This window comes from Carica papaya, chromosome 1, assembly GCF_054855325.1.
Source record: "Carica papaya isolate Zhongbai chromosome 1, ASM5485532v1, whole genome shotgun sequence".
NCBI lineage: Eukaryota > Viridiplantae > Streptophyta > Magnoliopsida > Brassicales > Caricaceae > Carica > Carica papaya.
The window spans coordinates 19,905,180-19,932,914 of NC_142309.1; the positions used below are offsets into that span (position 1 = coordinate 19,905,180).

At 36.2% G+C, this 27,735-nt stretch overlaps 2 protein-coding genes across 15 annotated transcripts; one reads left to right on the forward strand and one right to left on the reverse strand.

Annotated features, from left to right (window-relative positions):
- The first annotated feature begins 8,756 nt into the window (after positions 1 to 8,756).
- Positions 8,757 to 12,707, forward strand: LOC110825079 (amino acid permease 6-like). Its single transcript, XM_088221322.1, has 7 exons — positions 8,757 to 9,081; positions 9,198 to 9,431; positions 9,565 to 9,658; positions 9,813 to 10,027; positions 10,192 to 10,337; positions 11,815 to 12,042; positions 12,131 to 12,707. The coding sequence occupies exons 1-7, from the start codon at positions 8,967 to 8,969 to the stop codon at positions 12,554 to 12,556; spliced, it is 1,458 nt and encodes a 485-aa protein (XP_088077448.1). The 5' UTR covers positions 8,757 to 8,966; the 3' UTR covers positions 12,557 to 12,707.
- Positions 12,547 to 27,029, reverse strand: LOC110807525 (RNA-binding KH domain-containing protein RCF3-like). 14 transcript variants are annotated; one of them, XR_015819766.1, is made up of 10 exons: positions 26,870 to 27,029; positions 24,888 to 25,637; positions 24,287 to 24,754; positions 23,882 to 24,136; positions 23,268 to 23,618; positions 22,851 to 22,930; positions 22,647 to 22,758; positions 15,932 to 16,090; positions 15,632 to 15,744; positions 12,547 to 12,993 (listed from the first exon to the last, which is right to left on the reverse strand). XR_015819766.1 is itself a non-coding variant. In XM_088221317.1 (9 exons), exons 2-8 carry the CDS (start codon positions 25,608 to 25,610, stop codon positions 15,947 to 15,949), a joined length of 2,133 nt encoding a protein of 710 aa, XP_088077443.1. In that variant the 5' UTR covers positions 25,611 to 25,637; positions 26,870 to 27,029; the 3' UTR covers positions 12,547 to 12,993; positions 15,932 to 15,946. The 14 variants fall into 14 exon arrangements, 5 of the variants coding, with proteins under 5 accessions (XP_088077443.1, XP_088077444.1, XP_088077446.1 ...); XR_015819761.1 differs by having other exon boundaries at positions 15,622 to 15,744; XR_015819764.1 differs by having other exon boundaries at positions 12,547 to 13,001; positions 15,622 to 15,744.
- Positions 27,030 to 27,735: the final 706 nt, after the last annotated feature.

Below are 27,735 nucleotides of genomic sequence, written 5' to 3' on the forward strand. Positions count from 1 at the left end.
CTTTGAGTAAAAATCTCTCATCTTATTCTCTGTTATAGAATTGAAGTCAAATTAACAATAATAATGTATTTTCTACAATTTAGAAAATATTTATAATTAATTACGGATTACCAATAGAGTCAGATTGAAAATTATTCTCTGTTGATTTCTGTCGATTTATTTTACAGTTTGAATGTATGATAATATCTGATTTATCGATTTTATAGTTTTGAATGCATTTATTGATGCCTTATGTGACTACTGCTAAATGGAAAACCGAGATGTGATTGCATTCTCTGATGTTTGTTTGTTTATTCATGTGATTATGGTTGAATTGGAAAACTGAAGTTTAAAAGTAAATGGGAACTGTGTGATTAAGTGAATTGATGAAACAACAGTCTTACTGGATATCCGGGGAGATGGTGGACGGACCAGGTGCATAATCCTACCGTGAACATTACCTCATATCAAGCAGGGTATCGAGGCTTAGTAATTTGGCATTCATACCAGACGGGATATGGGGACGACCTGTTTCACCCTCATACCGGATGGAGTATTGAGGATTTGTAATTTGATGCTTATATCGGACGGGGTATGGGGATAACATGTTAATTGAAAATGTTAAAGGAAATGATTCACGCGTTGTGGAGACATCTCTATGAACCCCAATGGATACTAATAGGCTGATAAAAATGGTAAATTGTTATTTTGGTTAATTGAATATGAATCATGATGTGTTATATTATTAATTCTACATGTTGTTTTTGTAAACTTCGTTACGGTAAGTAAGCGGTAAACGATTTTGTTTATGATAAATAAATTTGCTTAATTAAGAACTTCATTAGTTGTTTTGATTTTTTTACCAACTTTTATTTCTGTATCGGTGAGCAGTGTGATATTCTTACTACGCTAGTGTAGCTCATTTCTTTATTAATAATTTCAGATCAAGAAAACTAGAATCTAAAACGCGATCCACAAGATGTTTGCGAATAGGATGTCAGTTTATTTATTTATTTTCTTAAGTTTTTTATATTTCCTTCAAAATGTAATTTCTTTAACATTATTTTAGACTTTAAGTTATTAGATAAATAATATAAAATCTAACTGATTATTTTACTTTTATATTTAATTCATAATTTATTTTTTTTTAAATTTTGAAATCGTTACAATTCGTGTACAAGTAATTTAAAAAATGTGTAGATATATATATATTTATAATTAAAACTTCAAAATCCAAAAAAAAAAAGAAAAAGATGGGGAAAATTAAAAATCCCATTACAATTAAACTCTCTCTCTCTCTCTCTCTCTATATATATATATATATATATATATCCTCCACTCTTTTAAAGGTGGAAAATTGTTATTGGATCCAAAAACGAATGAAAAGAAAGTATCTTCCTTTTTTATTTCCTTTCACTTTAATTTACACTTTCCCAAAGTCCATGAACCGTTGTAGTGTGCATGTAATCATTCATTGACCTAAAGTCAAAATATCACCAGCCATCTAAATTGGAAACTTCCCACCCTAATATATATATATATATATATATATAATATGTGTATATTTGTTTTTCAATTATTAAATTCCACAGTCCATATCACCATCTCATAACTTCATCATTACATATTGAATTTATTTTTATTTAACTTAACCTTTTTATTTGTTTATTATATTCTATTTCAACCTAGCTGCATATTAATTGATTAAAAAAATTAATCCACTTGGAATTTGAACACACAAATGTATGTATATATATATATATATAGTTACGTTTACAAAGTTTAATTAGGAAAAGCAAAGAATAATACCCAAAAGCATTCTTTTAATTTTATATCATTCGAAATCTATTCTCCTCCTAATAAAAGCATGTTAGTCGGTTTTCTTTTTCAAAAAAATAAATTTAATTTATTATAATTGAAAATAATATAACAACTATAAAATACTCGTTTCGTATAAATAATAATAAATTCATTAAAAAAATTATGTAATTAAATTATTATAATTTTAATAATATATTAATAAATTAAATTATTAATTTTATCAAATTAAACATTTCAAAATGATAATTTTAGTTTATAGTGCATTTCAAAATATCGATTATTACATTCTTAATAATATTTATTTAAATTAGTAGTCTTTAAATATAATATAAAATTTTTAACTATTAAACTAATTTATTTTAATTATATAAATTTATTTCATTTTATATTCTTGATTCCCAAGTTAAAAAAAAAAAAAATAGTAAAAATGGGAAGGAGACAAGAAGAGGAACCTAGCAAAATTACAAAATTGATATTAATGGATGGTTACCACAAAATTAAAATGAATAATATATATATATATATATATATATATATATATATATATTGAATGTACCAAATGGCACAACAAAGAAGTGTGGGGACCTAATCAACAACTCAAACCACAACCATCGAAATTGCATAAACTCTTATCAATAATTCCTTCTTCCACCCAACCCAAAAATAAATAAAATTGGCAAATGCTCAATATAATTATTATACCTACTAGTTATAACCCTATTTAATTTATTTTAAATTAATAATATTTTTACATTATTAATTATGCATTGTAAATATTTCTATTTATTTTTTATGAGAGAGTCGTGAGCCATGTATTCATTGTTGTGCTTGTGGCAAATAATTGATAGTGTATATAAATTCATGCTCAAAAAATATTTTTAGACCAACTTCAATTTGTAAAGAATAATTTTTTTGATAATTTGTATTTTATTAAATAGTAAAACCATATATATAATTTTTTTAATGACAAAAACATAGATAATTAATAACAATTAATTACAAAAGCTACTACTTTTCCTAATTTATTTTATCTCTAACATTTTAATTTATTTTATCTCTAATATTATATTTTATTTTTATTTAATAATCTAATTTACTTTCTTTTTAGTAATTTTATTTATTTTATCTTTAATACCATAATTTTTTTTTAATATTCTTTGAGTGAGGAATAAGTGTTATTCATTCATAACTTGCCAATAAGAGTTTATGTAAGACCCAAATTTAAATTAATGTAAATTAAATTAATTTATAATTGTAATTTTTTAAATTTAATTTAGTGTAAAAATGAAGGAAATTTGATGAATGATGAAATTGAAAATAATTTTGAAAAAAATGGGTAAAAATTTGACTTATTAGGACATTTTTGAAAGAAAAATCAGAAAACGGAAGTCAAAATACAATTTAGAAAACTTGTGCCACGTAAGATGTCTGATCAGCAGCCCCGACGAACCAGAATACGCCGTGTGACAACGGATGCTGACACGATGCCACGCGGGAGACCATGCAGGCGATTCGCGTGCCTACGATCGAACGGCCCACATCCATTCTCGCACGCATGAACGGGCTAGATGCGTTCTTCCCCAAACGCGATCGGACGATCAGATTTAAACACGATCAATGGTCCAGATCTACTTCTTATTTAAATGCGATCGAATGGTTCAGATTAGATCGTGATAGACGGTCCAGATTCACTCTCATTTAATCGCAATCGGACAATCCCAATCAAACGCGATGGACGATCCAGATTAAATGGAGAAATATATAAATCATGTGCAAAGCCCGGCGGCGCTACCGCAGAGAATTTTAAAAATTGCCTCCGATGAGGCCCTTCCTGATTCCCGTTCTGCGTAATTTTTCCACCATTGTGATCATCATTTCCTTCTCTATAGGTTGACTGGAGTAAAACACCCAACTGCAACGTGAACCGGAGGAGCCGTCGCACCGGAGAGCCCCACCGCCGGTGAATTTTGATTTTTTGTATTTTTTCGCCAATCGAGGCCCCTTAACGTATTTTTTCGCAAGGATTGATGCAAAATTAGCTGAAAATAGTTTATCCAAGATGAACAGTCGCTGCGGGCAGCAACACCGTCGCTGGAGCACGACAGAGCCACCGTACTGAAATTTTAAAATTGGCCAAAAATGGGACTTGAGATTGATTTTGGATTTTTGGGACATTTGTAGGTACTTATACCACGTTTTAATCCAAAAAAAAATTCAAGGAACTCGGGGACCGCCAGTAGGCGCTGTTAACAGCTTAGCTTTTCGGGCATTAGATTGTATAAGAATCCCTCAACTTATTCTCTGTTATGGAATTGAAGTCAAAATAAATAATAATACGATATTTTGTATGATTTAAAAAGTATTCATAATTAATTACGGGTTACTAATGGAGCTAGAACTGGAAATTATCTATTGTTAATTCTGTTGAATTATTTACAGTTAATTGCATGATAGTATTTCATTGATCGATTATATAGTTTCGAATGCATGTATTGTTTGATTTATGTGATTATCGTTGAATTAAAAAATGGAGACAAACGAAAAACGAAAATTGTGTGATTTAAGTAAACGGATGAAACGGTAGCCTTACTGGATATTCTGAAAAATGGTGGACGGATCAGGTACAATTAGAAACCCTACCGTGAACGTTGTCTCATACTAGATAAGGTATTGAGACTTGGTAATTTGGCGCTCATATCGGACGGGGTATAGAGACGACCCGTTTCACCCTCATATCGAACGAGGTATGGTGACGACCCGCTTCACCCTCATACCGGACGGGATATTGATGTTTAGTAATTTGATACTCGTACTGGATGGGGTATAGCGACGGCTTGTTAATTGAGAATGTTAAAAGAAATGGTTCACGCGTAACGGAGATATTCTTATGAACTCCCATAGATACCAGCAGGTTAATAGAAATAGACAGTTGTTGTTTGATTTATTGAATATGAATTTATAATGTGTACATGTAGCAGCCCCGGAAATTTAAAATGGAAATTATATTATGAATATCAAATGCGGAAGCGAAGTCAAAATTTGAATAACATCCCTTACACTAAAACCAAAAACGTGCTCACAAAATATAAAAGATTAAACTGCCTAAAGGAGAAACTTGAAAGTAGAAAAAAATTACGAATGTGACTAGAGAGTCTTTAGGCGTCCCCTTCGTCGTCCTCCTGCGGAACCGGCTCGGGAACGATGTCCTCTTGATCTGAAATGATTAAATAAGGAATGAGCTACACTAGCCCAGTAAAGACATCACGATATCTCACCGTCACGGAGGTAAAGGTGGGTAGAAAACACAAAAAGACCAATGGAGCATAATTTACAACAAATCCTTTTATTAATAATAAAACCTTTACCATCCACTTACCTCGGTGGAATTTATAAAATAATATACGAAAGCAATAACATTATCATAATCATGGAATCATATAAACTGTAAAACATAACATTTATCACGCCTTTTGTAATTCAATCATTATACAACATATCTTTTCCCCATTTACCAGCCCACTAGTATCCATGGGGATCCATAGGGGTCCCGCTACCCGTTAATCCTTAACACTTGAAATCCATTCCAGGGCCGTCCCCATACCCCGTCCGGTATGGGCGCCAAACCATAGACCTCATTACCCCGTCCGGTATGGGCGCCAAAACACATAAGATCTCCATACCCCATCCGGTATGGGAGACCACAATCCCAGTAGGGTTCCCTACGGACCCGGTCCGTCCACCATCTCCCAGGATATCTAGTCAGGCTGACCACATTATACCATTACCCATTTACATAATTTTTCATTCTCTTTTTTCTCAGTCAGCATCATTAATCCACATACAAGCAAACAAACAGTAATTTATGCTAAACAGACAACATACAGCATCAATATCCCGGTCATTTAATCCATAATCAATAAAACAGTAAAACATGCACACGAAACTATAAAATGAAAATATCGAACCTCATGCTGCATTTAAAACTGTAAAACATGCCAAATAACAGTTAACCGACAAATACACTAGACTTGGGCTCCATTAGCGACCTTAAGCAATTTCACACATTCGTTGATTCATGAAATACCGTTTTATCATTTATTGAACTTTAAAACCGTGATAGGAAATAAAGTGAGGGGTCCTTACACGTTTCGGGGTCCGAACACGGCTTCACAGTGCGCTTGCAGGCTGTCCCTAATTTTCCCTGAATTTTTTCCTGGGGAACTGAAACGTGTTACTGGTACCTGCACGTGTTCCAAAAAATCCCAAATTAGGTCCAAGGCCCCTTTCGGCCAATATCGCAACTCCGGCACGGCGGCTCCGCCGTGCTCCGGCGATGGCGCCGCCGCTGGCGGCGGCGATTCGCCTCGAGTTAGTTGTTTTCGGCCGAATTCGGCCACACTCGCATCGGTCCCTGCGAGAAAACAACCCTAGGGCCCTCGGGGGGCCAAAAAATCACGGAAAAACGGAGCTTACCGGCGGCGGCGCTCTTGGGTGCGGCGGCTCTCCGGCGAGGTTCATGTTTTGGTGATTCAGCTCCGGTCAACCTGTAGAGAAAAGAATGGTGATTACGGTGATATAAAAATTGCATCAAACGGAGGCCGAGAAGGGCCTCATCGGAGGCAAAAACCGAGAAGGGGCGCAGCGGCGCCGCTAGGGTTCGGCCGTTTGGCCGGGATTTTGGCTCCGATTTGGCAACAGGAGGAATCAGCATGGAAAAACGAGTCGGGGGTACGAAATTTACCTCGATCGGCGGTCGGAAATTTCCCCGGTGCGGCGGCGGGTGGCGGCGGCCGGCTTCTGGTTCGTCTTCTCCGGCGAGCGGCAGGCGGCTAGGGTTTGTGGTCTGGTGTGGGGGTTCTATTTATAACCCTTTGCCTTTTGATCTCAGCCGTCCATTTTGTTTTAATCTGGGCAGTCCGTTTTTGATTGAATCTGGGCCGTCCGTGCGATTGCATCTGGGCCATCCGATCGCGCATACGCGGATCGCCAATGTGGCCCGTTCCGGAACGACGTGGTCTTGCCATGTGGCAGGTCCTGGTTAGCCGGGACTGCTGACCGGGCCTGCTGACGTAGTTGTCGACGTGACTTTTTTTTTCGGCCCCTTTCCGGGCGCTACAGTACATGTTACCGATTGTATATAAAATCATGATAAGCGCTATGTTATTGTCTATATAAGTTGTTTTTATAAATCTCGCTGCGTTAAGTGGACGGTAAATAGTTTTATTATTAATAAATGCATTTGTTTTATTAAGTACTCTATTAGTTGTTTTGATTTTCTATCAACCTTCATTTCTGTGTCGGTGAGTAGTGTGATATTCTTACTGGGCTAGTGTAACTCATTTCTTATTTACCTATTTCAGATCAAGATGACCAGGATTTAGAGCCCGATCCACAAGAGGGTTGCGATTAGGATACCAGTTTTATTTATTTTCCGTTTGTTTCCTCAATTTTTTGCATTTTCTTCAAAAAGATAATTCTCGTAGCATTATTTGAGACTTTAAGTTTATATGTAAGGAATGTAAACCTTAGTTATTTGTTTCGCTTTTGCACTAAATTCATAATTTATTTTCTTTGGATATTTCATGGTCGTTACAGTTGGTATCAGAGCCGCATTCCTCGAACCCATTCCTTACACAAAATTCTTAAGAAATACCGAAAATAATGAATTGTCACACAACTATTCCTTGTGAAATGCAGGTACAAATAGATAAAAAGATGAAGACCCCCACTAAACCGAGCAGTCAGGAAGATTCACTTAGAGAAGATGTTAACCGATTATTTGAGATGGTGGAGAGACTCATTGATAACCACCAAGCTCGTAAGGGAATGAGAGAGCTACTTGACCCCCCCTCCCGCCCTCACTGCCACAAGTTGAGCCATCCTTGCAACGGGAGGATCCCGAGCCATCCCGATATGACTCTGCTCCTTCACAGTACCACCCGACATCACCACAGTATGATCCGGTGTCCAAGCCACCGCATCACCTGACACCACCACAGTACAATTAGGTGCCTCCACTGTATCATCAAGTACCATTGCAGTGCCATCCAATTCATCCTCAGCACAGTCCAGTCCCTCATCCATGGGACGCAGCTCCTCTCATGATGGACCCAGACTACATAAAAATGTATAAAAGACTAAATTCATTTACTTTTGCAGGGGGATCCTCATTTGAAGAGGCCGAGTTCTAGTTAGCTGAGACAAAGAAGGCCTTCAAGACATTTAGGGTGAATTCTCGAACAGAAGGTAATCCTTGCTACCTACATGCTAGTAGGAGAAGTAGACCGCTGGTGGCAACTCAAGCAAACCACCATATCCTTTCAAGTCACTTGAGAACAGTTCTTGACGACCTTTCATGCAGAGTACCTCTCAGAGCATATTCGACGTCTGAAGGAGATGGAGTTTGCTTTCTTGGTCCAAGGGAACATGACTGTATCAAAATATACTCGCAAGTTCCTAGAGTTGGATCAATATTCTCCTAAGAGATAATTTGTTTCATCTCTGACATCTTAACTTATTTTATCTCTAACATATTTATTTATTTTTTAACATTTTAATTTACTTACTTTTAACACTTTAATTTACTTTTTTTTAATACCATGATTTTCTTCCTCTTTAATAAAAGTATTAGAACTAAATTAATTTTAAATAATTTAAGGTTTGACTATTAAATTAAGTTATTTTTTATAAATTTAAAAATTAATCAAATTTCTATTAATTAAATTTCAGTACTTTAATTCAGATATTAATTGCTTATATGAATCAAACCAGATAATCAAGGACAACGAACTAACAGTAAGAAGTATTATTTTAATTAATTAATTTCATAGTTATCTTTATTGTTATATTATTTCTGAAATAAAATGAAATAAAATATTATAATAATATATATCCTTTATATAATATAATAATTAAATAGTAAAGAGACGGCTCCTTTATATATATGCCACACTCCACATGCCAGAACATTGCCATTTATTTGACTTGGATGCACCACCACACCGTTTACAACTCTCTATTATTGTTTCCCTTTCCATAAAAGCCTCCTCTTCCTCCTCTTCTTCTTCTTCTTCTTCTTCTTCTTCATTATTTTTTCAAGATAAGACAGACTCAGAACTGTTCAGACCCAGACCAAACACACAGACACGGCAGAGCGAGAGAGAAGCATGGCGAGAGAGCAACCAAAGAACGGCAACATGTACATTGAACACAACCTAGGAGCTTATGAGAATGGAGATGCCGTCAAGAACTTTGACGATGATGGTCGAGAAAAAAGAACTGGTATACCACACACGAATATAACTATACATATCTATCTGTTAGTATGAACTATATTGACCAAATTTGTTAAATATTAAAAATGACAATTTTTGTTGTCTCTTTTTTGGTAAATTAAGGGACATGGGTGACGGCAAGTGCTCATATAATCACGGCAGTGATTGGATCCGGCGTGCTGTCTCTGGCATGGGCTATAGCGCAGTTGGGTTGGGTTGCAGGGCCGGCGGTTCTCATGGCCTTTTCTTTCATCACCTACTTCACCTCCTCTCTCTTGGCCGACTGCTACCGCTCTCCCGATCCCGTCACCGGCAAGAGAAACTACACTTACATGGACGTCGTCAGATCCTACTTAGGTATACATACATATCCTTATGTCATTTCTCTGCTTTTCGGTCAAGATTCCATCTGGGTTTGTTTCGGAAAGATGAAAACTCTAATGGGTTATTGTTATTTCTTTCTCTTTTTTGAATATTTAATTTATTACAGGAGGTAGAAAAGTTCAGCTCTGTGGACTGGCTCAGTATGGAAATCTGATTGGAGTAACAATCGGCTACACTATCACTGCCTCCATAAGCATGGTGTAAGTACAGACATATTAATTATACTCGTCAGACTGAATACTAAACAACTCAACCAATTAGACCCATTGTCCAAAAATCTTGACTAATTAGAACTTTACCAATTTTGACCAAAGCGAAACTAAAAGATGTTGATGTTTTATTTCTGTTTTTCAGGGCGGTGAAAAGGTCAAATTGTTTCCACAAGCATGGACACGAAGTGAAGTGCTACACATCAAACATTCCATTCATGGTGATCTTTGCTTGTATTCAGATCGTTCTTAGCCAAATACCAAACTTCCACAAGCTTTCTTGGCTCTCTGTTCTTGCCGCCATTATGTCTTTTGCTTATGCCACCATTGGGGTTGGCCTCTCCATAGCCAAGACTATAGGTATTAATTTTAAAAACATAAGTGTATATATACAAACAAAACAAACAACAAAATTAGCTCTGTGTCTCTGTCTGCGCGTTTTGCTCCGAGTGTATATATATATGTATATGTATACTTTTTGAATTTTGGTCTGACATTGAGGCTGGCGGTGGATGGACATGAAGGAGGAGGGCATCATGTGCGGACAACCTTAACGGGGGTGACGGTAGGAGTTGACGTGTCGGGATCTGAGAAAATCTGGAGGACGTTCCAAGCAATCGGGGATATTGCTTTTGCTTATGCATACTCGACTGTCCTCATTGAGATACAGGCAAGTATAATCGCCCTATATTTATATATATATATATATATTACGTAGAATAGATACATATAGGCATCCGTATATTTGCATAGACATGTACGCATATGAAAGCATGGAAGGGTGTTGGGATCATGGAGAAGTCGTATGTGGGGAGATAAATTTGTCTATATGCAGGCATGTATGTATAAAATCATGTGAGAGAAAATACAAGGAGTTGAAGTGTGTGCCTGTTTAAATGTGGGCATGGCATGAGTGTTCTTCAAATACCGCGCTCTTAAGAATATTTTTCTAAACCATGTTAATTAATAGAAGGTAATTATCTTCATAAGTACAATTGAGAAAAATAATAAAATTGATTGTTTTCTATTAACTTAAAATTCGAAAATAATTAGTCACCGAACGTTTTATTTTATATATATTTGTGTGTGTGTGTGTATATTGAATATATGCAAATAGGTTGATAGATATAAATATTTTACATATGAAATACTGTTTAGAGTAGACTTAGAGTCAAAGTCTAGTGAGAGTGGGAAAGAACATGTGAGTTGGTCCCGGAAAGAGAGTTTTTTCGGTTGGGTGGGAAGCAGTTGCCTTCAATCTTCTCAATTGCAGCAAGTGAGCCCCTGCTAGCACTTAAACCAAATTCCCAAAATGGAGGCTGAAGGATTTAGTGTCTCTCTTTCTTTTTTATGGTTTATAAAACGAGAAAATCTAGAGTTAAAAATTATATGGTTACAGTAAAAAAAGAATTTACGAGATACCAGAATAGAAGCTTTATAAAAAATGACAAAAAGGGTTACTCTTGTGGCTAATACTCTTATTTATTCCTAAAATTTAAAGGTTAGAAATGTCCAATTTGGCATAGTTAAAAAGATGAAGAAGAAGATCAAGACAAAGAAGTGGCTCAATGATTCTTCACTATCATGACACTGACTAAAGATTTTCCATATATTTTCATAAAGTAAAGATTTGAAGGATGAGTATTGACAAGTAGATATATTTTAAAGTCAGTTTCAGCTTTTGGGTGTTTCTTACTTAAATTGTTTTTCTTTTTTTTGAAGAGATATTCCTTGTTGGACCACCCATAGTTTGGGCCAGTGATTCTCTTGGCCTTTTAAAGAAGAAGTGAGAGCCCATGCGTTTCTACTTTTTGTCACGCACTTATCTTTTTCTTTTTTAATATTCTTCACCTTTATAATGCTTCCGTCCATACGAGGATTTGTCCAAGTCTGATGTACCAAGTCTCTTAAAAGGAAATTGCCTTTTTTGATCGGTCTAAAAGTGAAAGCCCTCTTATCAATTAACTGTAATAACTAGCAGATATAAGGACCACCACTATTGGTTCATTTTATAGCATTATAGTTGAATTTAATTGAATAAAAAGATAATGACTTTTATCGACCCTCTATTAAAAATAAAAAAAAAAACCAAGTGCAGAAACTTATTTGCTTTTTGTTTGATACAATCAATCCTATCACAACTGCAGGACACCCTAAAATCAAGCCCGCCAGAGAACAAAGCCATGAAGAGGGCAACCACGGTTGGTATCTCCACAACCACTCTTTTCTATGTCCTATGCGGGTGTGTTGGCTACGCAGCATTCGGAAATGATGCACCTGGAAATTTCCTCACTGGGTTTGGCTTCTACGAACCATTTTGGCTAATTGACTTCGCCAATGTCTGCATTGCAGTTCACCTGATTGGTGCTTACCAGGTAACCCAAGAAATCCTGACCGGAATAATTATATTATCTCCTTAAACCTGTTACCCTTCTAAAATGACTCTAAAACATGTACAACCAGGTCTTTTGCCAGCCGATATTTGCATTCGTTGAGAGATCATGCAACAAACGCTGGCCTGATAGCAAGTTTATTACAAACGAGCACGTCATCAATATTCCATACTACGGGGAGTACAACCTCAGCCTCTTCAGGTTGGTGTGGAGGACAGCATATGTCATTTTGACAGCAGTTGTGGCCATGTTATTGCCTTTCTTTAATGACTTTCTTGGTCTCATTGGAGCCGCTGCATTTTGGCCTTTGACGGTTTACTTTCCGATAGAGATGTACATTGCGCAAGCAAAGATTCCAAAGTATTCCTTTACATGGACATGGTTGAAGATACTCAGCTGGGTCTGCTTTATAGTGTCGCTTATTGCTGCCGCCGGATCTGTTCAAGGCCTAATTCAAAGTCTCAAAACATACAAGCCCTTCCAAGCTGAGCAATAAATGAATAGTTCACTACAATTGTTCTTTCCATGAAACATGTAATGTTTTCAATAAGATTCTGCATTCCATTCTGTTCTCCTAGAATAGAATATTGTTCTGAACAGTTTGTACTAAATTATCAAATGGAAAATGTAGAGATGTGTGAACGAAATTATGACTTTCCCTGATTCTAGAAGCAAAAACCACCTGAAATTGGAGAACGTATAGGAAAACAAGAACGAAGCCTGTCTTCCAACAAGATATCAGAAATAATCTGTTTTACAGAGGACATGAGTAATTAATTCAGTTTCCAATCATTCAAAAGTTGATCATCAGCTGCAGTTGATCACGGAAACAACTAGCATATGATAGAACCAAACAGTGGGCCCTCTCAAGTGCTTGATCGAGCATATTATGTCATGTCATCATCAGATTGGTACACCAGGAATAATGACCACCTAAAACACTTATTGGTGTCAGTCAGAAAAGAGTATCTCTAGTTGCAGTTTGGAAACAGCGGCATCAGAGAGAATATCATCAAATATTGTCAATTAAAATTATGAATTGCATGATTCCTAGTGCGTTTTTCAAGAAGGTAAAAACATGCATGGGAACCCAGTGTTAGATCAACAAGCAATATGATCTCACGGAGAGAAAAATGAATTCACCAATCATTAGAAGGATATTAGCTCTTTAATTTCTTCAACTTCCGATGTTTTTCAAATTCACATCTAGGGACATACTAGCAGTTATTACAGATCTTTCATCTCCATTCACCTGCATAGCTATTTGTTTCTATTTACTCGTCATATTCTTCTGTTCAACCTAAAACGTGATGCTCCCATCTGTTATGTATTAAGAATTATTAAAGAACCTATCCAGCCTTCTTCCCATCTACTGCCCCTTCCACATGGTCATAAGATTTCATCCTTGTTCTCACAATAGCATATTGGCAGTTTTAGAATCGTAACATGTTTATAGTTATTTGTCATTGAATAATTTTCATACATGTCCCAATGGAAAATCTTTTCTATTATTAAGAACTTTACAAACAATTTCTTGCAATTTGGTTAAACTACTTTCAAGATGACCATGTTTCTCTGTACTACTTCCCAGCTGCTCAAATTTCTTTTGTAAATAATTTCTAACTATGCACTATGACTATGTTCCAATTCCACTTGCAAGTCTCTAGGCTCAATTTTTATCATCTTGTGAAGGATCTCCATCATCTGATCGTTAAAATAAGCATAAATTTATCAATAAAATTCCACAAACAAAGTCCAAATATTCAAAAATACCCTAAGATATTCCCGTAAATGAAGCTTGAAAACAGAGGTTTCACCATACAGAAAAATAACAAGGAGAAAAACTTAGAAAAATTGAAAAGAGAGGGCAGTGGCACCTAATCAAGATATCATCACATTGGAATCAAAACAAACAAGGGATGTTGAATCTCACCTTGGAAGACTTATAATTCTCCATCACTCACAGCATTTCAAGTCAAAGCAGAATAACATGTAGCCACAAACCAAACAACCATGGCCAACAATAATGTCATAAATAACCACCATAATAAAATGGATGAAGACAAAAGAATGAATTCTCTCTCCCTTGTTTTAACAAAACTATATCAGAAAACATTAAAGGTAAACAAGATGGAATGCAAAAATGTTGGTGGGATTTGAATGTCACGTTAAATAATCAAGACAATAAAGAACTAAAAATCAGACGAAAGAAGTCAGGCTCTCAGCGGATTCCTATAGCAGAACAAGCAACCTGGTTTTGTCTCTTCTATATTATGTTTTTAATTGTTTTAGTTCCTCAATTAATTATTATTCTGATCTTTGCCAGCTGGCTGTTCATTCAATTGCATGTCAAACTCCTGTTACTTCGTTAAGACACGTAGACAGTTGTTACCGATGCATTGGGTACATATGATGCCCAGATTTCCATTTGGGAAACATGCCAAATCTAATGATAATAGAGTGAAGATCTATTCAAACTCTCTGGAAATTCTTCACAAAGTTCTCTGATCTTCCTCTTAATTGTTCCCTAATCTCTCCCTTATTCTGTCATTTCTGTAATGAATTATTCAGCTAGGGGTCATATCCAAGGACCTAACGAGGACCTGTCATCATATTATTTATCCAGTTAGATATTATCCAAGTTCACCAGGCTCTCCGAAATGTTTCTCTCTTGACACTGGAATTTTTATGAAAGAAATTTATTACATGTCCTACAAGGAACATCTTCAAGAACCTGAAATTCAAAAAGGGTGAGAAGCACCATGCACATACATACCACAGATCTAAGCTTCAAAGGTTTACTGCATTATTACATCATTCCAAGCACCACAGCTAATATCAAATTTGTATCATAAATATTTGAATATTTCAGTCAACTTAGCTTTAATAAAAATCAGGAATTTCTTTACATTAGGCTAGACACATCCTGTAAATTAATATATACATAAGTACATCAGTAAATCCTGTTATAATACAGATCTGTAGTTTCTTCATATTTGGCCAAACCACGGAAAGGCATGGTAGAAAGAAGAGAGAATTGCACAAACTGCTAAGAAGAGCTCTCAATAAGAAACAGGAATATCCAGGAAATGACATTTGCTTTATTTTAACAAAAATGTAATTGAAAAATAAGCAAACAAGAGGACACCGACCAGGTACAGAGGGGAGCAGAAGAGGAAAGAGTACATTACAAGAAATGTTTAATGCATTAATTAGTTATATCGACCTTTGGAAATATTTAGTTTAGAGGGTTCGAAACTAGGACAAGTGGAAGTCATTCAGGAATCAAGTGGAAGTCATTCAGGAAACTAAAATATCAAAAGGGTCTAGTTCCCAGGAAAAAGTTCCCACAAGCATAGAGCATCATTATATATGTGAGAAGATAGCCTGTGATAAAAGAAATTTCCATCCCAGAGCATTTAAAATTCATTGAACAAATATATAGGCAAAAACTGTTTTGTTCTTTCCATTTTCCCTTTTCTTTTTAACTTCCATAGCAACCAAAATACAAGTAAATTATTGACTCATACCCTGACATAAGATTAAGGACAAAAGGGTTACATGAACGGACCGATGCCTCTGCAAAGTTTAATATCTGTCTCGTTAAATTCGTTTAGTTCACCATACAAAACTGCAAAATTAGATTTCTCAGTTCTGGCAATTTCTGATCTTCATGCTCTTCAGCTGATGCACAAGTTTCAGAGAAAGCAAAAACCAAAAAAAAGCCACTAGATAGTAAATTAACTATGTCAAAAATATCAATAATAGGAGAAATCAACAACAAATTATAGAAACATGACATTCAAATGGTCATGTGCCCCTATGGATAGAGGCTGAATTCTAAAATTGCAGTAAGAAATGGCATTATTACCTAGGTAACAGTACTTCAATTAGACTCCGTCTCACTCATCACAAAAGCCTGAATAAGACTCTGGGCTGCATGAGTTTGTTCTGGTGTTCCAGATATTATAATTACAGTTTCAGTTGCTCCAGGTTTGGGATCAGTTATCGTAATTTTTGCATCAGAAATCTGAAACAGAAGCGATCATAATCAAACAATTAAAACATGAAACATTGTAACACTCATGATTCCAAGAGAAAGGAAAAACACTGAAAAGAACAATGATATAAAATGTTAGTGATCCCATTTTCTCCAATAAGTATAATATCCTGCAACAAATTCCCTGAAAATTGAAAAGTGACCTCAAGCATGGTACTGATCTGTTGAAGATCCTATAGTACTCATCTTGATTTTTCTTCTTCAATCAGGTTCCCAATCCTCTCTTCCTGTTTCTCCACCACATTGAGCTTCCCTCTCTGCACTGCAGCCCTGACTTCCCTCCCAGGAGTAGCAACTATCGCTGCATCCTCCACTGGGATGACCGCCATAAATTCGGGCAGGCACTTCCTCTGCTCCTTGACCATGATGCAAATACCACAGTAACATCGGTTTCTCTTCCCTTCTCTTTGCTCGAACCTTCCTCCTCCCAATCACCAATAGTCTCCCGCACTTCTCTGTCATTCTTTCCACCATCAGCATCAGAATCCACGTTCACTTCCACTGTCGAACGGCTGGAATCCGGCTCCCATGGCTGGTCTCCGCTTTTTTTCCAGGTCACGAGTCTCAAGATCCATTTTAACCCATTGCCTACTTTTCTAACCCATCTCCCAGGCTCAGTCCACTTTATCCATTTCCCCTTCTCGGCCCAAGTAAATAGTTTAACAGCCAACCTTCTCTCTTTAAACTGGATCCTCATCGTCGAGGCCCATCTCATTCCACCTTCCTCCAAATCAACGAATAATTTTTGTGTTTTGGGCTTCATCGAAACAACCCTCCCCCCTTGTTTTGGTAAAATTAAAATTTTAAAATTTTAAAATTTAAAATCGACCCAACCCATCCCAAAACCGGCCTTGTCTTCCGTACACGGCTTCCCTGGCCTAAACACCTCTTCACAGCGTCAATGAAGCTCCTCTCTCTCTTAGCTCCAAACTCATTCGCAGCTCCATTCTACATATTGAACAATAAAGAAAAGACCAACGAAATATCTCGACCTTCTACCGGGTTCTTCACTTGTTTTTGAATGGCCTTTTCAGCCTTCCCAAGTTCTTCACTACCATCATTCTCCACCAACCACCGGCCTGTGTGCCTTTCGAAATAAAAATGCATCTCACCACCTCCCCCTTCTCCTCTGCGAAGACCAGGAACCTAACTGATGTGAGCATGGACATGGACCATAAAGAGAAAGCCCAATCCAAAGAAAGATGAGAGAATCGGCCAAAAAGAAGATTTTATGGTCAGCCCGAAATTTTCATATGTCTCGTTATTAATTTGACCACAATCTCTTTTAATTAAAAGAGAAGACTAAATTTATCTTAATTAAGAAATTAAGTTTTAATTTTTCATTTATTTCCATATATCTTCTCCGTAATTTGGCCACAATCTATTTTCATTAAATTGGAAGACAAAATCTATTTTAGTTTGGAAATTGGTCATTAATTATTAATTTATTTTCATGTCTTCCCCTTAATTTGGTCACAATCTTTTTTAATTAAATGGGAAAACTAAATCTATCTTACTTAGGAAATTAACGTTACTTGACAATTTCTTGGCCTAATAAAATCATTTTTGGGTATCGATTTTTTTTAACCTACTTTTTTTGCAATTTTGTTTTCTATGTAGAAAAAAAAAAGAAAAGAAAAGAAACACAAAAAGAAAAGAGAAACGAAAGGAAACAAATGAAAGAAATCCCGATCAAGTAACATACTCTATCAGGAAAGTACTTAACTTTTCAATACTCAACCATTCTTTTTTTGAAACGGTACAAGAACCAACTCTTCATAAGGCAAAAACTCCTTTTTATTCTACAATTGTTTTTAACAACCACGTACATTCACACTTACGCAGTTCATTAAAAATCACATTTTCTTTATATAGAACGCAACGTATATCAGAAATAAATTGGTAGGAATATCTTTCATATTCCCCTTGGAGCAATACCGAATCCCTACATCTTTTATAAACCATCTCAATTTTTTTTCTACTTTCAGTTTCTTTTATTGTTTTAAGCTTTAGTTAACTGATACATCTAAGCATCTAAATTGCATTTTCGAGCTTAGCATAATTGATAACACACTACCTCTTCCTCTGTGTGTTATACTCTTTCTTCTAGCATTAGTGTGGTATTTGTTCTATAAGATTCCTTGCAGTGTCTTAAAACAATAATTGATAATACTTTAATTCAAGAAAATCTATCTGGCATTCAACTTAAGGGTAGAAGATAGAAAGGTAAAATATGAGATTATCAGAGGATAAAAGCCAAGTGGGTGAAATACAAGAGAATTGGTGAGGAAATTTTTTTTTACTAACCCTTTTGCAAAAAATCTTCTTAAAATATCAAGTGAGCATCAAAGTCCGCCAACATAATGCTCCTTATGGAAGCAATGCATGCAAAATTGACACGACTTGGTCAAAAGGTAGATAACTTGAGTAATGATTGAAGTGAAACAAGACACGAGACCCTTAATACAAGGCGGCCTAGAACTCAACATCCTGAAATGAGGCCTGGTCCTGTAATAATGAGGAGGAAGACCGGGTTAGAAGGAGAGAAGATAAGAATGACAATAATATCAGCTCCATCAAAATGATATACCACCCTTCAAATGTAGGAATAATGCAAAAGCCTACCTAAAGTGGGAAAGAAAAGTAGAGCTGGTCTTCGACTGCCACAACTACAACGACGAAAAAAAAATTAAGTTGGTAGCTGTAGAATTTACTGATTATGTCCTAGCGTAGTAAGATCAATTAATTCTCACTAGACGGGTAACGAAGAACGACTAGTCTCCATTTGGAGAGAGATGAAGGCCATCATGCGAAAAAAGTTCGTACCCTCTTATTATTATAGAGAAATGTATTAAAAATTGCAACGCTTGACGCAATGATTTATGTCCGTTGAGAACTATTATAAGGAGATGGAAACGGCCATAATTAGGGACAATATTGAGGAAGATCCCAAAGCAACCACAGCGAGATTCCTCGGAGGTCTCAACAGAGACATTACCAACATGGTGGAATTACAGCACTATATAGAGGTAGAAGACATAGTGCACATGGCCATGAACATCGAGAGACAACTCAAGTACAAAAGGAGGAGCACATCATATGTCACTTCTACCAACAGCTCGGAATGGCTTAAGAAAGAAGAAAACAAGGGAGCATACAAGAAGAAAAAAGAGTTTGCACTACTTGATACAAAAGGTATGATACCTAACTCATCTCAAAAGCATAGTACAATTAAATATTTTAGGTGTCTCGAAACAGGACATGTTGCCTCTCAATACCCAAATAAAAAAATCATGCTATTGAGAGATGATGGTGGAATTGATAGCGTCAGTGATTGCGAGAGCAAAGATAATGATAGCATGCTGCAATTGGAGGATTTTGAGAAAAGTTTTGAATATCCAACTCATGCAGAAGCTTTAGTTATCATGAGAGTTCTGAATATCCAAGTCAAACCGAAAGAAAATAACCAGAGAGAGAATATCTTCCACACTCGTTACCTTATAAACGAGAAGGTATGTAGTCACATTATAGATGGGAGTAACTGCACCAACGTTGTTAGTACTATCCTACTTGATAAACTTGAGTTGACAAGCACGCACCATCCTCACCCATATAAGTTGCAGTGATTGATTGATTATAGAGAAATGTAGTAACATTATAGATGGGAGTAACTGCATCAACGTTGTTAGTACTATCCTAGTTGATAAACTTGGATTGACAAGCACGCACCATTCTCACCCTTACAAATTGCAATGATTGACTGATTGTAGAGAAATGAAAGTGTGACTAAGCATGTATTAGTTTCCTTCTCTATTGGGCGATACATTAATAAAAGACGTTGTAATGTTGTGTCTATGCATACTAGTAATATACTACTTGGAAGATCCTGACAGTATGATAAGCGTATGATGGCTATAGGAATCGTTATTTCTTTAGCATTAGTCAGAATTTTACACTTGCACCGCTATCACTTGAGGAGGTATTCAAAAATCAACAGCAGCTCAAAAACTCCATAAAGTCCGGAAGAAATGAAGGATTGAAAAAGATGAAGAGAGAATGTTACTATATGAAAAAGGAGTTAAGGAGGCCATCTTTCAAGAAAAAATCATTAACTCACCTGAAACCTTCTTTGTTTAACGATGTTGTTTTGCAAGACATTTTCTATAAAAAAAAACAGAATTGGTGAAACCCCTACATAGGAAGTGTCTGATTTAAGGACAAATCGTTTTTTAAATGAGAGGGGATGATGTGAGCATGGACATGGACAATAAAGAGAATGCTCAATCCAAAGAAAGAAGAGGGAATTGGCCAAAAAAGAAACCTTATGACCAGCCCTAAATTTTCATATATCTCCTCATTAATTTGACTACAATCTCTTTTAATTAAAGGAAAAAACTAAATTTATCTTAAGTAGAAAATTAGCTTTTAATTTTTAATTCATTTTCATATCTTCTCCTTAATTTGGCCACAATCTCTTTTAATTAAAGGAAAAGATTAAATCTATCTTAGAAAATTAGTCTTTAATTTTTAATTTATGTCTTATGTAATTGCAAATTAAATTAAGAGATTTTATTTATTTTTTATTTACATGTCTTAACCTATAAATAGGCTACCAAATCTTCATTCTAAGTCATTCAGAAATTATCTCAATAATATTAAGAATGTTTTTTTTCAAGAGAGGTTTTTCTACCATCTTATTGAGTAAGGAGTGGATCTACTTATGAAGATACGACTTAATGGCGTTTTTTCATTCTATTTTTTTCATTTTCAGTAACCTTATTTTCTATCATTCTTGATAGCAGGTTAAGTATGGAGAATTTCTATAGAATCAATTCTTTTAATGCTTTTAAATGAAACTATATGAGTTCCAGATCACGCTGATTGTTCTTGGGTTTCACATCACTAACCCTCCTATTCATACCCATCCCACAGGTTATGGCTCATTCCCTTCTTATTCCGGACCCAAATTTTCCAGCCTTTGATACAATAGAATTCCTGTCAAGCTCCCCACAACCACTCTACTTCATTATCCAAAAATGAATTGAAACCCTAAAGCCCCTCTCATTCTCACTCACCCTTATTCCTTCTGATTTTTTCCCCTCACAGATAACAATAAAATTTTTAATTCCAATGGCCAGAAATCTTCATTTATGAGTTTTGTCCGGCCCAGGGTGGCAACGTTAGCCATGCAAAAGTGTTCAGCCTACGACTGATTTGCTACTCTTGGTTGGTAAAGCATCTGGTCATAGCTTACTCTCTCGTCGCATCCTCCTCGAATTTCTTTCTGTTTTTGGGCTTTCCAGGGCAACTCCCAGTTCCTAACAACTTCAGTTTCTTGTGCACTAAGAAATCTAAGTAAATGGATAACCTAAGAGATCCAGATTGAAAATCCTCTAGCACCTTTAGCTTGATGGCTCCCCTTCTTTCCTCTTTCCCCCTTTTTCTTTTTGTATCAGAACCCCTGCTTCTCTCTATGTCTTCACAGTGTGTCCTCTCTCTTTTCTCTCTATTTTTGTTTCCATTTTCATAATACTCTCTCTCTCTTATCTTTGTTTATGCTCCCTCAATCCCCACAACTCAGAAAAGGCTTTCTCCTTTTCCTCCCCTATCTCAGTCACCTCCCTTAGTCTTAACTCTCTCTAGGGCCTCTCATTTTTCCCTCTCAGAACCCCTTAGATCAGTTGACTTAGAATGTTTATTGTTCTTTTTGAGAATTTGGAAACTTATAGTTTGAAAGTATTTCACTATGGATGTTCTGGTGTCTAGTTAATCTGACTTTCAACCCTTTAATAAAATATTGAGATCATTTTTATTTCTAGGTTGTTTGAACCTAAAATTTCTCGAGGGAATTCAGTTCTTGATGCGTGCAGCGTGTCGCAGATCAGAACTCTTAAGTTGGGTTTATTTGTGACAGACACAATTCAATAAAACTTATCTAGATGTTTTATATATGTAAAAGACAAGGACGCTGATTAACAAAAACCAGCAAAAATCCTAAACATAGAATAGTAATTGTCTCATATATGATTAATTATTGGATTTTCGTATTTGCCTGAGTTATGAACACAAACAATCAGAAGGTTGGCATCCAAACACTTCTGACAAAAAACTTAAGACAGGCTAAAGTATAGGGAAGAGAAGGCGGAAAGAAAGATAAACCTTACTAATATCAATCCCCAACCAACTCTACTAAAATCAATCTCCAATTTCTGTTATGTTAGTCAAGAAAATCAAATCTTGAGTTTATTTGCATAAAGTTGCTACTCACTATCAAATCAGGTCCCTTAAGTTTTTATTCTTGTGAGGACCTCAGAAACTGATTGATACTTTGACTGTCATATCGAGGTTTTTCTATAGGGCTTGCATTCTGTTGATGCTTTTAATTGTAATATTATACTTTTTCTTTCAAAATAACTATTATAGGACGTATGCAAAATATATGAACCCAGAAAAGCTGTACCAGGAGACTTTCCAGGTACTTTTGCTTTAGGAATAAACATTTTTCATGGAGGAAAAAAAAATGTACCTGACGAATTTGTTTCAGACATGCACCATCTTCTCCATATATTGTAGGAACAAGAGAACGAGGTACTACAACTTCAACTGTAGTACTTGTAATAATAGCTGGTTGGCTTCCTCTGCATAAATAAATAAAGGAAACTAATTAAGCAGAATGGTGATAATGCCATTGATTATTGAATTGAGAACAGTGACATAACGACACATATACCCTCCAAAACCCGAAATTCTTCTGTGAGGACCTCCAGGAAAATCCGAGAAGCCCATTGGGCCAGAACCTTCAATAAATCCCTGCAGGCAAGTAATGGGAAAACAAAATTAAATCCAATAAATACATGAAGTGGCAGCAATATCTACCTCTTCACTATTTTGCTAATCACAATCCAACGAGTACATGAAATGGCAGCAATATCTACTTCTTTATGATTTCGCTAGTCATAATCTAGTTCAGCTACATATTTTGTTCCTTGAGCAAGTACATCATCAACCCATGCAATATCCAATGCAGGTTACAAAAGTTAGCATCAATTACGACTTTATGCAAAAGAAGCATGTGCTAACTGACAAAACTGTTTTTCAACAAAAATCAACATTGCAAGAATTGAAGCATTTGTAAGCTGGTTGATACCTGAGGCCCCCACGGTTTCCTTTCTGACAGATGAGGAGGCATGCCTGGTCTATTATGAACATTGTGCATAAAAATGGGGTGATCATCATGGGGGTGAAAACCACCATGAGGAGGCATTGGTGGGCCACCGCGAGGATCATACTTATGAAATGGTGGGCCTAGATTAGAATACAGTTCTGGAGGAGAGAATTCCCTCCTTCCCATAAATGGTGGGAATGGAGGTGGTTGGTCCAGGAAGGCAGGATTTGAAGGATGGTGAATAGAAGGAAAAGCATCACGAAAGAAATGATGCCGCAACCTAGAGGTTATTTGCAAAAGAGCCTCTTGAACTGCTTCATAATCCCCACCGATCTGTTATATCATTAAGAAAGTTAAACCAATGTGAGCAGCACATACAGATACATAACTTGTGACAATAAGCAAAACCCAAATGCAATCAGAGAAATACCATGGCTCTCGACAGCCATAATAATTAGGTAAATTTTGTAAACAACTAATGATCACAACATAGATGTAGAAGATAAGAGTCTATTATTATTGACTTCAATGAAAAAGAAAAAATACAGGCCATAGTATTTCCAACCAGTGTCCAAATAAAAGAAACCAAAACATACCTGAACAACTTCTTCACCTTCTGAAGCACATTTTGGAATTTGATCCTTCCCCATTATGCGAATATGAGCCCCAGTGGACTTCCTCATTTCAGAAATAATGGAACCACCCTTGCCAAGGAGACAGCCAATTTGATTAGAGGCAACAAGAAGCTTTGCTGTCACAGTCTTGTCCTTACTATCAGGTATTGCCCTGATTATTCTACCCTGTACACGAAGAACTGCATCTTGGGCTGGAGATATTCTGTCATCTGGGTGCTGCAATCATTATACATTGTCATTTTTTTTGGTAAGAGAGAGAGTCAGTTACGTTATATAATTAAATGCGACATAGTAACGACTACTTACATAACCTGGCAAAGATATTCAACTAACAATATTTAAGCAAATAAAAAAACCATATCATACCGCTGGACCAGATATAACAATAACTCGTTCCTCTGAATCAGCAGTACCCTCCACAACTTTAATTTCACAGCCTGTATCTTGCTTAAGTGACCTTATTATTGTTCCTCCTTTCCCAATTACACCTCCAGCCCTCTCATCAGGACATAGCAACCGGAATGTTAAAATTTCCTGAGAAGGCATCATTCTGCCAAGGATACCACCCTCATGAAATTTAGGGATAAGAGGAGGAACAGCTGAAGGAAAATCAGCAATATCACGCGGCCCAGGGACAAAAGGTGCTCCTAGAGAGCCAAATGAATGGTTTGGCCGTCCATACATTTCTTGCCTAGGAAGAAAATGACCAGCAGAATGCCATGAAGGCCCTGTAGGATTCAAAGGAATAGAATCATGATCACGAGGCGGATTCTCCAAGAGTTGATGTGAAACAGATTGAAGAGCTTTCCTAACTGCATCAACTTCCCCCGTGACCTGAAGTAAATCATGAACGTTTGTGGAAAAATAAATGCAGAAAGTTTAGAAAGAATGTAAAATACAAAAAGCAGACTGCGCTGATATATAAGAACAAATGTTTAATTATATTTAAATTTTGAAGTTCAGTAACTGGAAAAGAAGTTACTTGAACTAGCTCATCACCAGCCAAAGCACATGGAGGAAGTTTGTCCCTAGGAAGAACACGAATCTGGGCTCCACTTTCAGCTGACATTTGCTTAACTACACTGCCACCCCTTCCTAAGATACAGCCAACTTGACTGGAAAGCACAAGTAACCTCAAAACAAATGTTGAAGATTTGTCATTTTCATCATCAGCGCCATCAGTTTCTGGCTCTAATTCAACCATTTTTTCAAAGAGACGTAAAAAAGCCTTCTGAAGGGAGGAAGTTTTCTTCACAGATTTGGGACCTTCTGCAGGATCAAAGCTCTTATCTTCATCATTCTGATCGTGTTCCTTCTTATCATCACCGGCCTTGGTGACATTAGGCTCCTGGCCACCATCCTCCTTGTGCCGCTCAGTACTGGTTTCAGTCTCTGTGTCAGGCCTACCGATGGCAATAACCCTCTCGTCACATCCTGGGACGGTTTCTTCAAGTCTGACTTCTGCACCAGTTTCTTGACTAATTTCCTTCAAGAATGCACCATCTTCTCCAGCAACATTACCAATTCTGGACAAAGAACATAAGACTCGGAATACTGTACCATCGGAAGAGAACTTAAGAGGCTGGTTCTGTGTATGATGTCCCGCTGACTTTTGCAGCTTCCCTTTACCATTCAACTCTGTAAGACTTCGATCAATGGGTCTCTTAGCAGGTGTCAAGGGGGCGGACATGCTAAAAGGATATGGGAAAAACCTGTTCTGCAGAAGTTTTTTTCAACAAATTAGAAAGGCAATCAATGCATAAAGGAAGAAAAGTCAAACTAAACAACAATGGCCAAATATGTCAAATAGCCAATATTCATGATTAAAGAATCTTGAGACAGAATAAGTAACGACTATAAAATGGATATTGAAGAGGTATCAAAGATTCAGCATAAGATTAGAGCTCTTTGCCAGTTTGCAGCTTTGCTTTCCCCTACATTGTTGATATAATAAAGGCATCCATACAATGGGGTGCCACGTGCAAAATCATCACTTACCTTGCTTGTTTTTTAAAATAATTTCATAATCAGAGTTGCCCAAGATGATCCTTATACAAATAACAGATCTCTTTTCCTGAAAAAAAAAACTGATCTCATAGTTTTAACGGAAAGGCTAGATTTACCCGGTATAATTACTTCATTTTTCTATTGGAAGAATGAATAAATGGTAGTTTTGAAATGGTGACGAATCTTTAACATTATTTTTCTTCTGATATCTAAGCACAAAAATGTTCTACAAGGTGAAGTAACAACATACTAAAATCTCCTCCATTTTACACTATAACAAGTCTAAACCACCTCTATTTCCGCCAACAATCTCTAGTCAACACAAGAAGGAGCCAAAAGACGCACTTAAGAAAAAAACATCAATTGTAGCAAAACCTCGTTCCCACTCCTCATATTCAGATATTCTCTAAAGTTCTTTGTAACTAAATAGACAAAAATTAGAACCTATTTTTCTGTTCCTTTCAAGGGGAGAAAAAAAAGCTCCTTGTGTTCAAAGAAGTGAACCACCATGATATCATTTTCAAGTTTCATCTTGCCCTAACTAAGAGAACCCACATGTTGCCACATCTTATTGAAGGATATCATGTCATAGCCACTAAACGGTGGTAAAAATCTTGCCACTCTCCTCTCTCTACCATTTTCCCTTCAGTATTGAATGTAAACAAAAGTGACAAGAGAGAACTTTCAGATTCCACGAAAAACCACCTACTCCAGTTCAACCCCACCATCCTCCATAATCAGATGCTAATACATTAATGTCTAAGCAAAGCAGGTTCAAGTGAAATCATTCACGCCAGACTGCACAATAGATTTAACTTCCATTTCCCGAGACAAATTCCATGAACAAATTGAGAAAAGCAAACTCCAAACAAAATCGTTCGAACTGAATACATGCTTATATTAGAGTGAAAATGCTCGCAGTTGAGAATTCAAGATACTCACAATCTAAACGCCGGCAAATACGCGAGCCACCTTCCAGTTTGGGTGATGACAGCGCTCCCAAGTCCAACCCCAGCGAGAAAAACCTGAACAAGACGAAAGAACAAGCACGACACTGTTCATTTGCTTCCGGTTAGGTTTTTATATACGCCGTGCGGGTGAGTCTTTGCCGGGTCGGTAACTGAAAATATTTCTCGGATTCTGGGTGTTTTGGAGGCCGGTATGTCCACTCGGGTCGCGGGTAAGCCAACAACAGACTGGGCCGGCCTGCAATCTTGTCGGACAAGCCCAAATCCACAATTTAAATCATATAACTCGTTTTGGTTCAATAATATTTTTTTTTTCCTTTTCCTAGTTTTATTTTACTACAATCTTTTTAAGTTATATGAATTTTTCCTCACACTATAACACTCTGCATTTGATTTTTTATTTTACACGGTTATTTATTTTTAATTTTATTTAGTGTTGAAAATTCAAGTATTCATGTCTAAATATTTTTATTTGATTTAGTCCTAATTTTTTTTGCAATATGAATGATAATCTAATCTAAAATAATAATAAATTAAATCAAATATAGTTTTTCAATACGTTTAAAACATAGTCCCGACAAGATTTGAGGGCTTGAAAGGACGCCCACTAGACCAAGCCTTTGGGCTTCAAAATACATTACGGAGCTGATATGAGTTTTTATTATTATTATCATTATATTCGAATATTTATTAAATTTTAATTAAAATAAGAAAGTAAAATTCACCACTAAATTGTACAAATAAAAATATTTAATAACAAACACTGTTTAAGGTATATAAATGTAACGCCCCATTTTTTTTTTTTTTATGGTGTAGTTTACAACAAATTCATAATCAAAT

What these genes read in the sequence shown, in the direction of transcription:
- LOC110807525 (XM_088221317.1), bottom strand. Translation starts at nt 25,610, where the DNA reads ATGTCCGCCCCCTTGACACCTGCTAAGAGACCCATTGATCGAAGTCTT. An exon ending in TTCAAGTAACTTCTTTTCCA is followed by an intron (nt 24,755 to 24,887) that starts GTTACTGAACTT and finishes GATTTACTTCAG; the next exon opens with GTCACGGGGGAAGTTGATGC. An exon ending in GGAAACCGTGGGGGCCTCAG is followed by an intron (nt 22,931 to 23,267) that starts GTATCAACCAGC and finishes ACTTGCCTGCAG; the next exon opens with GGATTTATTGAAGGTTCTGG.
- LOC110825079 (XM_088221322.1), top strand. Translation starts at nt 8,967, where the DNA reads ATGGCGAGAGAGCAACCAAAGAACGGCAACATGTACATTGAACACAAC. An exon ending in TGGTCGAGAAAAAAGAACTG is followed by an intron (nt 9,082 to 9,197) that starts GTATACCACACA and finishes TGGTAAATTAAG; the next exon opens with GGACATGGGTGACGGCAAGT. An exon ending in CGTCGTCAGATCCTACTTAG is followed by an intron (nt 9,432 to 9,564) that starts GTATACATACAT and finishes AATTTATTACAG; the next exon opens with GAGGTAGAAAAGTTCAGCTC.